The following is a 15,382-nucleotide window of genomic DNA, read 5'->3' on the forward strand; positions in this document are numbered from 1 at the left end:
GAAGAGCATCTGAGCTTTTCAGAGAGGGAGAAACTCCTTCATGTTTCAGCAGTCAAACCTGTTCAAATACTTTCCTCAGGACTTCCTTGAGATGAGAGGTGACCACCAGAGGCCAAGGACAGCCAGACCTCTCTATCCTGTCCTGGCAGCTTTTGTCTGGGAGAACCCTTGAATATAGGGAATTTTTCAGGGGAAGTATCAGTTTGGGCCATGGACACCTAGAAAAATGGATGGTTCCTTTCCACAGGAAAGGAAGCACAGGGCCCCAGTTCTCTAGGGACTGATGAGAGGCAGCACTCAATGTTCCAAGGCCTGCAGGACCTGTCAGGTGGCCCCCAGGATGCCAAACCATCCAGACCCATTCCATGTCCCCTTGGTTTCACAAGGCCCTGTAATGTCACAATGTTCTCCTTGCTTCTGAGGTGTCACAATGGCCCCTGGCTTCCATGAGGCCCTGCAGGGTCACAATGGCCCTTTGGTTCCCCACAGTGTCACAATGGTCTCCATGATTCCATGGGGCCTTGCAATGCCACAATGATCTCCATGGATCCACGGTGCCCTGCAGGATCACAAGGGCCCTTGGGCTGCACCAGGCCCTGGAATGCAACAATGGCCTCTTGGTTCCACACAGCCCTGCTGCTTCACACTGGTGCCTTGGGACCATGAGGCCCAGCAGGGCCACAATGATGTCCTTGGTGCCACGAGGCCCCACAGTGTCACCATGGACTCCACAGGAAGGAAAACACAGAGCCCAAATGTTTCAGGGGCTGATGAATTGCAGCCACCAGAAGCCAATGCCAGGCAGATCTGTCTGTCCTGGCAGGTTTGCCTGCAGCAACCCTTGCATATATGGACATTTGAATGTGGAATCCAAATTTCTGCCCTTTTTGCCTGGAGGAGAAGGCAAAGTTCTTTTCCATAGAAAGGAAAGCACTCAGCCCCTGTGTTTGGAAGGCAGGTGAGAGCCAGCATTCAGGAGGCCAAGGCCAGCCAGACCTGTGTGTAATGGCAGCTTTTGTGTAGGAGCAATCTTTGGATATATAACTTTTGGAGGTAGAATCCCAATTTTGGCCATGGGTACCTGGAGAAGAAGGATGGTTCTTTTCCATAAGAAGGAAAGCACAGAGCCCCAGTGTTTCAGGGCAGAAGAGAAGTGACCACCAGCAGCCAAGGCCAGTCAGACCCGTCTGCCCAGGCAGCATTTTTCAGGGAGAAACCCTTGCAAATTGGAATTTTGGAGGAACAATGCAAATTTTGGCCATGAGTGCCTGTGCAGGACAGACGGTTCTTTTCCATAGGAAAGAAAGCACTGAGCCCCAGGGTTTGAAGGCAGGTGAGAGCTGGCCCTCAGGAAGACAAGGGCAGCCAGACTTCATTGTAATGGCAGCTTTTGTCTGGGACAAATCCCTGGATATTTGGAATTTTGGAAGGGGAATCCCATTTTGGCCATGGATGCTTGAATGAGAAGAACAGTTTATTTCCATTTGAAGGAAAGCCCAGAGCCTCAGTGTTTCAGGGGCACATGAGAAGAGCCCCTTGACATGCCATGGGCAGTGGCACCAGTCAGGCCAAACCAAGCAGACCTGTTACCTGTTCCCTTGGATCCATGGGGCCTGGCAGTGTCACAATGGTTGTGTCATATTGGATCCTTGGTTCCATGAGGCACAAATGTCACACTGGCCTCTTGTTTCCATGGGGCTCCATAGTGTCACAATGGTCCCTTGTTTCCAGGAGGCCTTGCAGTGTCACAGGGGTCTCCTTGGTGCCACAGGATCCCAATGGATCCTTGGTTCTGTGGGGACTCACAATGTCAGAAGGGTCTCCTTGGTTTTGTGAGGTCCTGCAGAGCCCCTTGATTCAACGAGGCCTCAAAGTGTCATCATGGCCTCCAGGATTCCATGAGGCCCCGCCATGTCACAATGGACCTTTGGTTCCATGAGGTCCTGCATGCTTGGTCGTGAATCCTTAGTTCCATGGGCCCTGCAGTGTCACAATGGACTCCCTGGTGCAATGGTGCCACACGGTGACACAGTGACCACTTGGCCCAACAAGACCCCACAGTGTCACAATGGTTCCTTGCTTCCATGAGGCCTTGCAGTGTCACAATGGACTCCTTGGTGCAATGGTGCCACAAAGTGTCACGGTGGCCCCTTGGTTCAGTGAGGCCTGTGATGCCTTAAGATTTTAGCCTTCATATTTTTCAAATCCTATACTGCATTAGTGCATAACTCTGAACTCCATATAAAGTGTTAGTTCACTTTCTTCACATTTTGGTCAGACAAAACAATTCCTCTGAAACTCAAGGACACCCTACAGCCTCAGGCTTGGAAAAGTATAAACAAAACTGAAGTGAGGGGGGAGCAAACCGGGGGAATATGGCTTCATTACCTGAAGCTGTAATTGAAAGATTATCCACTGATACGTTAATGGACGAAAATTGTATCTGTCTGAAAATCTTGTGACCACCATCCATCTTGGGTGTAGCCTCTGGGAGGCTTTTGACTGCCCAAGGCATATCTATTGAAGGCCTTTAATAAATACCCACTTTATTCTCTTAACCTTGTCTAGCCTCTGTTCTAGGGAGCCACTCCAAGGCATCACCTGTAGTGTCACAATAATCCCTGTGATTCCATAAAGCCTTGCAGTGTCACCACAGACCATTGCTTTCACTGAGCACCACAGTGTCACTGTGTCCCCTTGGCTCCACAAGGCTCTCAAGTGCAACCATGGCCCTTTGGTTTCACGAGGCCTCCAAGAGTAAAAATGGCCTCCATGGTATCATGAAGCCCTGCTGTGTCACAATGCACCTTTGGTTCCATGGTGTCCCATAGTGTCACAAGGGTCCCCTTGGTTCCACGGTGTCACAATGGACCCTTCATCCCATGGAGATCTACAGTGTCACTGCAGTGCCCTTGATTCCATGAGGTCCTGCCATGCTGTAATGGCCCCTTGTTCCAGTGGGTCCCAAAGTGTCAGAATAGTGTCCATCACTCCATGAGGCCCCAAAATGTCACTGTGGTCCCTTTGGTTCCACAGGGCTCAACAGTGTAACAATGGACTCTTGATTCCATGAGGTTCCTCAGTCAAATGGTCTCCTTGGATCTGCAGTGTCACAACGGTCCCTTGGCTCCATGACACCTTGCTGTGTCACAACAGACTTCTGGTTCCACGAGCTTTCATACTGCCAACAACAGTCTCCTTGGTACTGCAGTGTCACCATGGACCCGTTGTTCCATGAGGATCCAAGGTGTCACAGTTGACTCCTTGCTTCTGTGGGGCTCCACTGTCACCAAATCTCCGAAATACCAGAATAAGATTCCTTGACACTCATTGGATGCTAAGCAGGACATCATTCATTCAGGCCTGAGGGCCACTGTGGGATAACTCCTAACCTTACATGGACACATCATTCTACAACTGAGTTGCTGATGTTCAGTGACTACATGTGAATTACAATTTGCCCATTTCTGTAAAACCCACCCCAAGTTCCCAGGTTCACTCCTTGCTTTTTCTATCACTGCACCCTTGAGCCAGATGCCTTCTTGTCTTCCAACAATCCCTGCTGGGAAAGCGGGCCCTGCATGCCTTCTTCTTGTGCTAAACATTCACAGGCAGAGTAAAAATTGAATTAAACCTTTTGGTACCAAGCCCAAGGCTTTGTGTGGGCAGGCAGAGGCAGGCAGGAGGCAGAGCTGTCAGCAAAGGAAGGGGCCAGCGAGGTGGGGCAGCCGGGGGATGACGACAGCCTGCAGGGACAGAGGCGCAGGGCATGGACACCGTAGGACAGCCTGGGCTGCAGAGGGCACAGGGATGGGCAGCAGCTGAAAGGCCCTGACACAGCCAACTCCTGCAGCACTTGGGCCATGCAGGCTGGCCCTGGGCCTGAGGCCAGCAGGGGCCAAGTGAGCCTTGCTGTGCTGGGGCCTCATTGCCTCCTTGTCCCTGCTCAGCAGCCTGGCAGGGGCCGCCCCATGGTGCTGCCCTTGGCATTGCACATGCCCAGAGCCCAGTGGCCCGGGAAGAGCCCTGAGCAATGAGGGAGGGACAGGATGTGCCTTGCCAGGGGCTGGGGCTCAGCCCTTGGCCCTTTGCATTCCTGAAACACATCCAGGTTTGCTCAGCATCAGAGACACCTTTCCCTTGTTTGTCCCCCCTGTCATCACTGCCTCCAGTGTTCTGCTTGAACCGAGTGATAAATGTGATTCGTGCTATTTAAATTGTAACTATATCAACAAACTTTATTTAGATGAATATCATTGTTACAGAGTGAGAGGGGGGGAGATGGGTGAGACAGGGCAAAGGACATCTTCCAGATGTTGGGAGTTGAAGAAGGATGTTGGAATGGAATAGTAGAAGGACAATGGTCTGACAAGCAGCATCAAGAAATAGAGTTTCAACCTTGAAATGGGCCAAGATGAGACGATTCCAGGCATGGGATTTAATTAGAGTCTTATGGAAAACATCTGTTCAGTCACATAGTGAGCATGCACTACCTGCAGGTCACAGCTCGGTCACTGATGAAGACGACGAGCCTTCATCAGAAATAAAACCCTCAAAAGGATGAGAGACCCCCTAACCCATCAGTAGAGCATGCTCCGTACACACAGTGACGCAGACTTTAGGAATAGAAACTAGGAGGAGTTTTCCAGACACTTGTGTAGCATATAGTATATAAGGGGGATTGTTAGCCTTGATGCTTTGGTACGTGAGGAGGGGCGAGTCCCTCCCCGGATCCCCGGCTGGGGAGGCCCCTCCCTGGTCGGTTTTGCTCATGCTTTATATGAACCTCAATTATACTAAATTACTTACTGCCAAATTTTACTTATCCTAAAATATATGGATTCAATACTCTGATTGTATTGACCTCCAATACTTTAATTGTATACATTTATAATTGTTACTATTAAAAATTTGCTGCTGCATTTAATCTTGCTACTTGATAAATTGGAAAAACAGAATATCATTATAACAATAGGGAACCCAAAAAAATTCTAGGGAAACCTCCAAAATTCCATTGGAGGACCCCATAATTTCAAGACATCCCAATAGGGACCTAAAAAGTCCCATGTTTGGACCCAAAATTCTAAAAAAATCCCGGTGAAGACCCCACAATTCTCAAAATAGGCCAAAAAATTCCCAACAGACACTACAAAATTCCCTTTAATTACCCCAACGTTTCCTCATGGGGAGCCCAAAGTTCCCAAGAGACCGACACATTTCCTTTAAGGACCCCAAAATTCCCAAAAATTCTCAAAAGGAGCCACAGAATTCCCTACAGGAACCCCAAGAATTCCCTGGATAGAGCACAAAATTCCCAAGAATTCCCTTTAAGAATCCCAAAATTCCCCTGTAGAGACCCTGAAACCCCCCCTGGACCCTATAGATTCCCTATAGACCTCCCAGACCCCTTTTAGGAACCTCCCAGAGTCCCCCAAATCCCCTAGAGACAAACACAAATCCCATGTACAGATCCCCAGTTCCCTACAGATCCCCTATAAACCTCCCAGACCCCATTTAGGGAGCCCCAGAGCAGCCCAAATCCCCTATAGACCAGCCTAAATCCCCTATCAAGTCCCCCAGAATCCCCCAGGGCTGTAAAACCTCCACCAGCAGTCTATAGATGTCGTATAGACCTATCAATCACCCATAAGGGACCCCTCAGAAACCCCAAATTCTCTATTAGCAAGCACAAATCCTCTATAGGAATCCTCAGACGCCACCCTACTGCCCAAAAGATCCCCTATAGAGCCTCTATAGATCACCTATAGATCCCCCCAGCCCCACCGTAGCTCTCGGACATGCTGAAGCCGGGCAGGCAGACAGGGAGCAAAGATGGCGGCGCCCGGAAGGCACCTCCGAGTGTTCTGAGCATGCGCGAGAGGAACGCGCCCTGAGATGGGCGGGGCTTGGAGGGGAAAGGGGCGTGGTGAACACATGGGCTCGGTCGGAAAGAAAGGGGCGGGGCTAAAGATAGACGGGGCTGTGACTAGAAAGGGGCGGGGCCAAGGAAAGGGCGGGAACTGTGAGGGAAAAGATCAGGGCCAAAGGCCCACATGGACCTAAAAGGCCTGGTTTGTCCTAAAATCACCCAGAAAAGGGCCTCAAATCCAGCTTAAATTCATCAGATCTAGCCTAAAATCACCCAAAGAGGCTTCAACTCCACACAAAGGGAGTCTAAAACCATACCCTTGGGCCTGAGTTCAAAATACAACTAAAAATCCAGCCTAAAATTGCCCAGTTCGGTAAAAAATCACCCAAATAGGCCTAAAATCTTTGGGACCAAGACTGTCACAAGAAATGGCATCAGCACCAAGAATGAGACCAAAATCAGAATGGACACCGAGACCAAGAGTGGGAACAGATCCAACACCGGAACTGAGACCAGCATCACTCCAGAACTGGAACTAGGACTAGGACCAAGACCGAGACTGTGACCAGCACCAGAACTGGCACTGGAACCAAAATTGAGGCTCACACTGACACAGGAACCGGCACTGGGAGGGCTCCAGAACGGCTCTGGTACCAGCACTGGCACTGTGAGAACTCTGGGACTGAGACAGAGTGGGACCAGAACAAGCACTGAGACTGACATCGGCACCAACACCGAGACTGGCACCTCTCTGGGACCGGGCCTGAGGCTGAGATTGGCACTGGGAGCACAACAGGATCAACACCGGCACCAGCACCAACACTGGGACCCAGACCACTCCACGAATTAGACCAAGACCAAGACTGAAACAAGAACCGGCACTGGCACTGAGACTGGCACCGCTGTAGGACTGAGACTGAGACCCAGACCAGCACCGGGACAGAGACCGACACCGGCAGCGCTCCGGGATCTCCGCGTTCACTCCGGGGAGTTTTGGCTGCGCCCCCGCACGGGACTGGGCAGGACTGGGAGGGACCCCTGGGTGGGGCGGGACAGCCTCGGTTCCCATCGTTCTGGTGCAGCCATCCCGGTCCATATGGTCCCAGTCCACGTGATCCCAGTTTGTACAATCCCAGCCCATGTGATCCCAGTTTGTACAATCTCAGTCCATGTGATCCCAGTCTGTACAATCCCAGTCCACGTGATCCCAGTTTGTACAATCCCAGCCCATGTGATCCCAGTTTGTACAATCCCAGCCCATGTGATCCCAGTCTGTACAATCCCAGGCTGGATGGCCCTGATCCAACTGGTCCCAGTCTGTGCAGTCCCAGTCTGGAGGATCCCAGTCCATGTCATCCCAGCCCCCATGATCCCAGTCTGCATGGTCCTGCACGGCTCACACTGCCAGGGTCTGGAATTCCAGTTCCCAGCCAGGAAAAGATGTTCCTGCCCTTGAAGGCAAAGCTCTTCAGAAGGGGCCAAAAGCCAAGTGCAGCAAGATCTTACAGGGACATTTCACTGCCAGCCTTCTTAACTTCACCCATGGCTGTTGGAGCTCCTGCACTGGGAATTAAATCAGGGGAGGGTCTTTGGTGGGAGCTGCCCTGGGTCAAGGGAGACCCTGAGACAGAAACAGAGCAGGCAGAGAGAGGCAGGAGAGAAAGGAGGACACAAACACAATCAGATGAGAAGGTGCCACTGGAAACAGAACTGCAACTGACTGTGGAAGTGAATGGGACAGAAATCAGGAATTGTGAAACTTTTATTTACTATCAAATCCATCCCTTGGCAGCCAGCCCCACACAATCCCAATCCCAGTGCTCCAAATTTGGATCCCACTTCTCCCAATCTCCTTCCAACCCCTTCTCACCCTGGTGGCTGTGGAATCCAGTAAGGTTCCTGGGGGATTGAGTTGTTTTGAGGAGGGAACAAGGCACTTGGAGGTGGGACTGAGCCCTTTTGGGTTAAAATTGAGGTGTTTTCAGTGGGATTTGAGAAGTTTAGAGGTGACAGATTGATCCCTCTTGGCTTTTGGAGTGGAAAGAGATGGAGAAGAGACAAAAATGAAGGCCAGAACAAAAGGATAACCAGCCAGGTGTCTTCCCAGTGTGGATCCCAGGGAAGGTGGGTCACCAGGGCTCTGCCCAATGTGGCTCCTCCAGTGGGGGATGGAGCTGGAGCAGAGCACGAAGCTCTTCCCGCACTCGGGGCACTCACAGGGCTTCCCTTAGCGGTGCCTCCGTTGGTGTTTGGTCAAGGCTGAGCTCTGGCAGAAGCCCTTCCCACATTCCTCACACTTGTAGGGCCTCTCTCCCCAGTGTGGATTCGCCGGTGGGTGACGAGGGTGGATTTGTCCCTGAAGCCCTTCCCGCAGTCAGGACACTCGTGGGGCCTCTCCCCAGAGTGGATGCGCTGGTGGATGATGAGCTGGGAGTTTTGCCTGAAGCCCTTCCCGCAGTCAAAGCACTGGAAAGGCCTCTCCTCCGTGTGTGTCTGGTAGTGCTTGTGGAGTTGTGAGCTGGAGTGAAACCTCTTCCCACACTTGGAACACTCGTAGGGCCTCTCCCCAGTGTGGACACTTTGGTGGCTGATCAGGTGGGAACGCTGCCTGAAGTCCTTCCCACACTCCTCACACTGGTATGGCCTTTCCCCAGTGTGGATGTTCTGGTGGCAGATCAATTTGGCACGCTCAGTGAAGCTCTTCCCACACTGCTCACACTTGTAGGGCCTCTCCCCAGTGTGGGTCCTGTGGTGGCGGATCAGGCTGGAGGTCCGGCTGAAGCTGATCCCACACTCCTCACATTTGTGAGGCTTCTCCCCAGTGTGGATCGTCTGGTGCCAGAGCAATTCAGAGCTGACTGTGAATCCCTTCCCACATTCCCCACACTCGTAGGGTCGTTCCCCAGTGTGGATCCTCATGTGCAAGATCAGTAGGGAGTTGAGTCTGAATTCCTTCCCACACTCCCCACACTCGTAGGGCCTCTCCCCAGTGTGGATCCTCTGGTGCTGGGTCAGGTGAGATCTCAGGCTGAATCTATGCCCACACTGCCCACACTCGTAGGGTCGTTCCCCAGTGTGGATCCTCTGGTGGTAGATCAGGCGGCTCCTCCTTCTGAAGCTCATCCCACACTCTGAGCACTTGTGGGGCTTCTCCCCATCACCAATCTGCTCATGGACCACCAGCTCCGAGCTCTGGCTCCATCTCCAGCTGCCCCCCCGGCCCAGGCTGGGGCTTTCCTCCTCAGATCCCCGCCATCTGCGTTTGCAGCCCCTCCTCGTGCGGGATCTCCGTGGCTTTTCCTCCCCGTTGCATTCCTGTGCCGTGGAGCCGCTCCAAACGGCCTCTTCCACGAGGTTCTGCCGCGGGGATTTGTCCTCCCTGCTCTCCGTGCTCAGCTCCTTGTCTGGGGCAGGAAGGACAAGAAGAGGATGGGATTTGCCTCCGTGCCAGAGGGAAGGGGAAGGAGATCCCCCCAGCGCGTCCCCGGCAGGACGGTGTCAGCAGCGGGGTTGTCCTGCAGCCGGGGGCCGTGCTGGGCTGGGAGATGGAGCAGGACAGAGGGGGAAAGGGACACTGACTTCCTCCTCACCTGCCTGCGGCTCCTGGGGCATCTTCCTCTTCCTCGCAGCCTCCTCCTCCTCCATCGGGCCAAGGGTTGGGAATGGGAAATCCTGGTTTGGGGAAAAACAAGGGATGTGCGCGTTGTGTTGCAGGTTCCTGCTGCCCAACTCCATCTCTAGAAGTCCCCGGGCATCTGGGGTCCATAAAAACCTCCCAAACACCAACATTCAGCCCTGAAAATGCCTCCCACGAGTCCCTGGGAATGGTCCCTCCCCTTTGGTGTTTGGGGGTTCCCCCCTGTCTCAGCTGCTGGGGGTCACGCTTGTATTGGGGGTCCCCCATCTACTCGGTCCCCGCCCTCCCCAGGCTGCTGGGAGTCCCAGCAATCCAAAAAGCTCCCCCCTCTTCCCTCTCCCCATTTAGGGATGCTGGGGGTTTTTGGGGTCCCTTCTCCCCTTATTCTCTATTTTGGGGTGCAGGGGGTCCAAGGAGTCCCCCCTGCCCCTCTCCAGGCTGTTGAGGGTTCCAAAATCCCGGTGCTCCCCCCTCTCTGGGCTCCCCACTTTGGGGTGCTGGGGGACACAGGGCTCTGCTCCTCCAGGGTGCCTCTTCCAGCAGCCGCCACCGGGACCCCCCAATGTCCCCCGTGGAGCATTTTCTGATCAGATTTGGAGCTCTGCATTCTCCAAACATCCCCCCTGCCCAAAAAAATACACAAAGCACGCTGTGAGGAACTGGGAGTATTCTAGTAGTAACTGGGAACAAACTTGGGGCAAGTGAACCACACTGAGGTAACTGGGAGTGTCTGGGAAGGACTACGAGATTGTTCAGGGCAACTGGGATATACTGGGAATGTCTGAAACCATAGGGCTGGTGACTGGGACCTAACTGGGAGCGACTGAGAATGTGCTGGGGGAAAACTGGGATCATGCTGGGGCAACTGGGGGAAGTGTGAGTGACTGGGACCCTGCTGTCTGAGACTGGCATCATACTGGACTCATACTGGGATAAAAACGGGAGTGGCAGAGACTGTGCTAGGGGCAACTGGGAGAACTGGGAACACAGTGGTGGAAAGTGGGAGGGACAGGGAGCAACAGGGACCGTGCTGGGGGCAAATTCTATCATAATCAGGAATGCCTGGGAGTGACTGAGCCCATCCTGGGAGTGCCGAGGAAACAGGAACCACATGGGGGGAGCAACTGGGCTCACACTGGAAGCAACTGGGCTCATAGTGGGAGCAACTGGGCTCACACTGGGAGCAGCCACTCCCGGCTCCCGCACCCCCGAACCCCTTTCCCGGCCATGCCGCCCCTCCAGCCCCAGCACCCCCCGCCGGGGTCCCGGCAATCCCAGGGGTCCCCCCCTCTCGGGCTCCCCGCTTTGCCCTTCTGGGGCTCTCCTGTCTCTGGGCTCCCGCTCAGGGAAGCCGCGGCTCTCCCGGGGCTCCCCCAAACCGGTGTCCCCCCGCCGATCCCGCCGCTCCCGCGCGCTCCCCACCTGGCCCCGGCACAGCTCGCAGGGCCCGGCCCGGGAAGCCCAACCCCCACCGCGGGGGGACCCGCATCCCCCCGGGCCCCGCCGGGGCTCTGCCGGCACCCACCGGGACTCCCAAAAACACTCCCGGGGACCCCCCGATGTCCCCCCGAGGGCCATCTGCGCCTCTGCAGCTCTGCAACATCCAAACATCCCCCCCAAAAAAAACCCCAAACCCAGGGATACCCCGGGATATTTGGGGCGAGCTCCCCCTCCCCGGGCACCTGCGGGATGGGGGGCGATGGTCCCGGGGGGCTGCGAGTTCAGGGAGCTCCGGGGTCGCGCGCTTGATTCGCTCCTTCTCTGCTCCTGCTTCCTGCTGCCGCTCCGCCTCTTCCTCCTTCCCTCCTCCTCCTCTCCCGTTCCGAGCCCCGAACTGGGAGGGGATGGGGCAAGGAAAGGGCGGGAACTGTGAGGGGAAAGGGGCGGGGTCAAGGAAAGGGCGGGAACTGTGAGGGAAAAGGGGCGGGGTCAAGGAAAGGGCGGGAACTGTGAGGGGAAAGGGGCGGGGTCAAGGAAAGGGCGGGAACTGTGAGGGGAAAGGGGCGGGGTCAAGGAAAGGGCGGGAACTGTGAGGGGAAGGGGCGGGGCCAAGGGGCCGCGCGGTTTTCAAAGGTTCTGGTTTGGCCTAAAATCAGCCAGAAAGCGCCTGAAATGCAGCCTAAACCCACCAGGTACGGCATAAATCAGCTAAAGGGGCCTCAAATCCACAAAAAGGGTTGTAAAATCATAGAAATGAGCTTTGCATTGTCTAACAGGGCCTAGAATCCAAACCTAATCTTCCCAGGTTGGTATAAAATCACCTAAATGGACCAGAAATCTTTGGGACCAAGACCAAGACCTGGCACTAGAACTGGCACCAGATCCAAGAATGAGACCGAAATCAGAATGGAGACCGAGATCAAGACTAAGAACAGAACTGACACCATAACTGAGACCAGCACCCCTCCAGAACTGGAACTAGGACTGGCACCAAGACTGAGAACCGAAACAGAAACCAAAAGCTGAACTGGCACTGGGACCAAGACTGAGACCACCACCAACACTGGGACTGACACCAGGAGCGCTCCAGGACTGCTCTGGGACCAGCACCAGCCGGGACTGAGACTGAGAGCAGCACCAGAACCAGCACCGAGACTGGCACCGCTGTGGGACGGGACCTGAGTCTGGGATTGGCACTGGGAGCACTCCAGGACCAACACCAGCACCGCTACCAGCACTGGACCGGAACTGCTCCGAGACTGAGACCAAGACCAGTGCTAGAACTGACACCAGCCCCTAGAATGAGACCTAAAGCAGAATGGAGAGCAAGACCAAGACTGGGAATGGAACCGACACCAGAACTGAGACCAGTGGTGCTGCAGAACTGGAAATAATACTGGGACTAAGACTGAGACCAGTCCTAGAACTGGCACTGGGACCAAAACTGAGACCAACACCGCCACTGGAATCAGCACCAGGAGCGCTCCAGGACTGCTCTGCGACTGCCACTGGCACTGGGAGAACTCCAGGATTGAGACTGAGAGCAGCACCAGAACCAGCACCAAGAATGGCACCGGTACCAGAATGGAGACTGGGATTGGCACTGGGAGCACTCCGGGACCAACAATGGCACCAGTACCAACACTGCGACCAGAACCACTTCGAGACTGAGACCAAGACCAAACCTGTGACCAAGACTGAGACTGAAACCAGAACCAGCACTGGCACCAGGACTGGAACCGCTGTAGGACCAAGACTGAGACCCAGACCAGCACCGGGACAGAGACCGACACCGGCAGCGCTCCGGGATCTCCGCGTTCACTCCGGGGAGTTTTGGCTGCGCCCCCGCACAGGACAGGGCAGGACTGGGAGGGACCCCTGGGTGGGGCGGGACAGCCTCGGTTCCCATCGTTCTGGTGCAGCCATCCCGGTCCATATGGTCCCAGTCCACGTGATCCCAGTCTGTACAATGCCAGTCCATGTGATCCCAGTCTGTACAATCCCAGTGCATGTGATCCCAGTCTGTACAATCCCAGTCCATGTGATCCCAGTCTGTACAATCCCAGCCCATGTGATCCCAGTTTGTCCAATCCCAGTCCATGTGATCCCAGTCTGTACAATCCCAGTCTGTTTGGACCTGATCCATCTGGTCCCAGTCTGTGCAGTCCCAGTCTGGAGGATCCCAGTCCATGTCATCCCAGCCCCCATGATCCCAGTCTGGATGGTCCTGCATGGCTCACACTGCCAGGGTCTGGAATTCCAGTTCCCAGTCAAGCAAAGATGTTCCTCACTCTACTGGTTTTGGTTCATGAATTTGAGATTTCCCAGCCAGCACACCCATTTATTTCACATCTTTATCATCTCGACCCTGTTCCCCTTCCCTTTCCCGATCCCATTCCTGTTCCCAATCCCAATCTCATTTCTGTTCCCATTCCCATTCCTGATCCCTTTCCCAGTCATGTTCCCTTTTCCCTTTCCCCTTCCCATTCCCAAACCTGATCCCATTCCCAATCATAAACCTGTTCCTTTTCCTGATCCCCTTCCCGATCCCATTCCCAATCCCAATCTCGTTCCCATTCCTGATCCCATTGCCAGTCCCATTCCCAATCCTAATCCCAATCCCATTCCTGTTCCCAGTCTCATTCCCATTCTGAGTCCTGCTCCCATTCCCAAATCCTGTTCCTGTTCCCCTTCTCATTCCCATTCCTGATCCCATTCCCAATCCCAATCCAGTTCCCCTTCCCATTCCTCATCCCATTCCCAATCCCTACCTTGTTCCCAATCCCGTTCCCGACCCCGCCACTGTTTCCAGGGAATTGTTTTGATCTCAACCTCCACCCCAAACCCTGGGGTGTCAAACCCCCCCAAATCCCAAATCCCGGCATCAAAACCCCCAATTCCCAAATCCTGGGGTGTCAAAAAACCCCCTGATCCCCAAATCCTGAGGTGTAAAACACCCATGACCCCAAATTTTAGGATCAAACCCCCCCAGATCCCAAACTTTGGGATCAAACCCCCCAATCCCCAAACTCTTGAGTTGGAAATATTTGGGGTGTCCAACCCCTCGATTCCAAAATTTGGGGTTAAAACCCCCTGATCCCCAAATTCTGGGGTCAAAAACCCCCAGATTCCAAACCCTGAGGTGTCAAACCCTCCAAAATCCCACATTTTAGGGTCAAACCTTCCCCATCCCCAAACTTTGGGGTCAAACCCCCCCAGACCCCAAAATCCCCCCCAAAAAACACTGGGGACAGACCCCCCCAGCCCCCCCTCACCATCCTTCTTGATCTTCTCGTTGAGGTTGTTGATGTAGATGGTGTGGTTGGGGCAGGGCTCCTGCACCGCCATGGCCGCGACCTCTGTGGGGACAGGGACCCTCTGTGGGGACAGGGACCCTCTGTGGGGACAGGGAGGATGAGGGGGGGTTTAGGGGGAGCTGGGACCCCTCTCTGGGGACAGGGGGCGTTTAGGGGGGGATTTAGGGAGTCTGGGATCCCTTCACCCCCTGGGACCCCCTCTCTATGTGCCCCTGACCACCAAATCCACCCCAGACCCCCTAAACTCTCCCAGTCACCCTCAATTCCCCTCAGACCCCCCATTTCCCCCCATTCCCACCTCAGATATCCCCATTTCCGCCACAGTCTCCCCAAACGCACCCCAGATCCGTCAATTCCCCTCAGACCTCCCCCAGATTTCCCCATTTTCCCCCGGCCCCACCTTAGCTCTCCCCAAAGCCTCCCCACACGCACCTCAGACCCCTCAATTCCCCTCAGATTCCCCCCAAACCCCCTCATTTTCCCCATTCCCCCTCCTCAGCCGCCCCAAACGCACCTGAGACCCCTCAATTCCTCTCAAACCCCTCAATTCCCTTCAGATTCTCCCCTAAATTCCCCAAATTCCCCCATTTCCCCACCTCAGTGCCCTCCTCCGCTCTCCCCTCACCCTCTCCTGCTGCCGCCTCCGCCGCGTGGGCGGGCCCGTCCCAGCCAATAGCAGCGCGCCTCTCCCCGAACCAACCAGTCAGAGTGCGTCTCCCCTCATGAACGCCCGCCTCCCACTGGCCTCTCCCAGCCAATAGCAGCGTGCCTCTCCCCTAACCAACCAATCAGAGTGCGGCTCCCCTCATGAACGCCCGCCTCCCACTGGCCCCTCCCAGCCTATAGCAGCGCGCCTCTCCCAGAATCAACCAATCAGAGCGTGGCTCCCCTCAGCAATGCCCGCCTCCCCCGCGCTACTCCAGCCAATCAGAGGCCAGGCGGGAGTGGCGCCCTCTGACCCCGGGGCCGTGCATGGAGCGGGTCTGGGGGGTTTTGAGGGGGTCTGGGGATCCTGGGTGGGATCTGGGGGGTTTTCAGGGGGTCTAGGGGGTCCTGGGTGGAGTCTGGGGGGGTCCTGGAGGGGGTTTGGGGGAATTTGGGGGGGTCTAGGGGCTCCTG

At 54.9% G+C, this 15,382-nt stretch overlaps 1 protein-coding gene across 1 annotated transcript in view; it reads right to left on the bottom strand.

The window, feature by feature from the left end:
• Window positions 1–9,277, bottom strand: part of LOC148219428 (uncharacterized) — a gene marked incomplete at its 5' end in the record, with an annotated part of 211,961 nt that extends 202,684 nt beyond the window's left edge. Inside the window, 2 exon segments of the mRNA XM_088157680.1 lie at window positions 8,102–8,183; window positions 8,186–9,277. Coding sequence (XP_088013806.1) covers window positions 8,102–8,183; window positions 8,186–9,277 — 1,174 coding nt within the window.
• Between the last annotated feature and the right edge of the window lie 6,105 nt (window positions 9,278–15,382).

This window comes from Sturnus vulgaris, unplaced genomic scaffold (genome assembly GCF_052056855.1).
Source record: "Sturnus vulgaris isolate bStuVul1 unplaced genomic scaffold, bStuVul1.hap1 Scaffold_141, whole genome shotgun sequence".
Taxonomy (NCBI): domain Eukaryota; kingdom Metazoa; phylum Chordata; class Aves; order Passeriformes; family Sturnidae; genus Sturnus; species Sturnus vulgaris.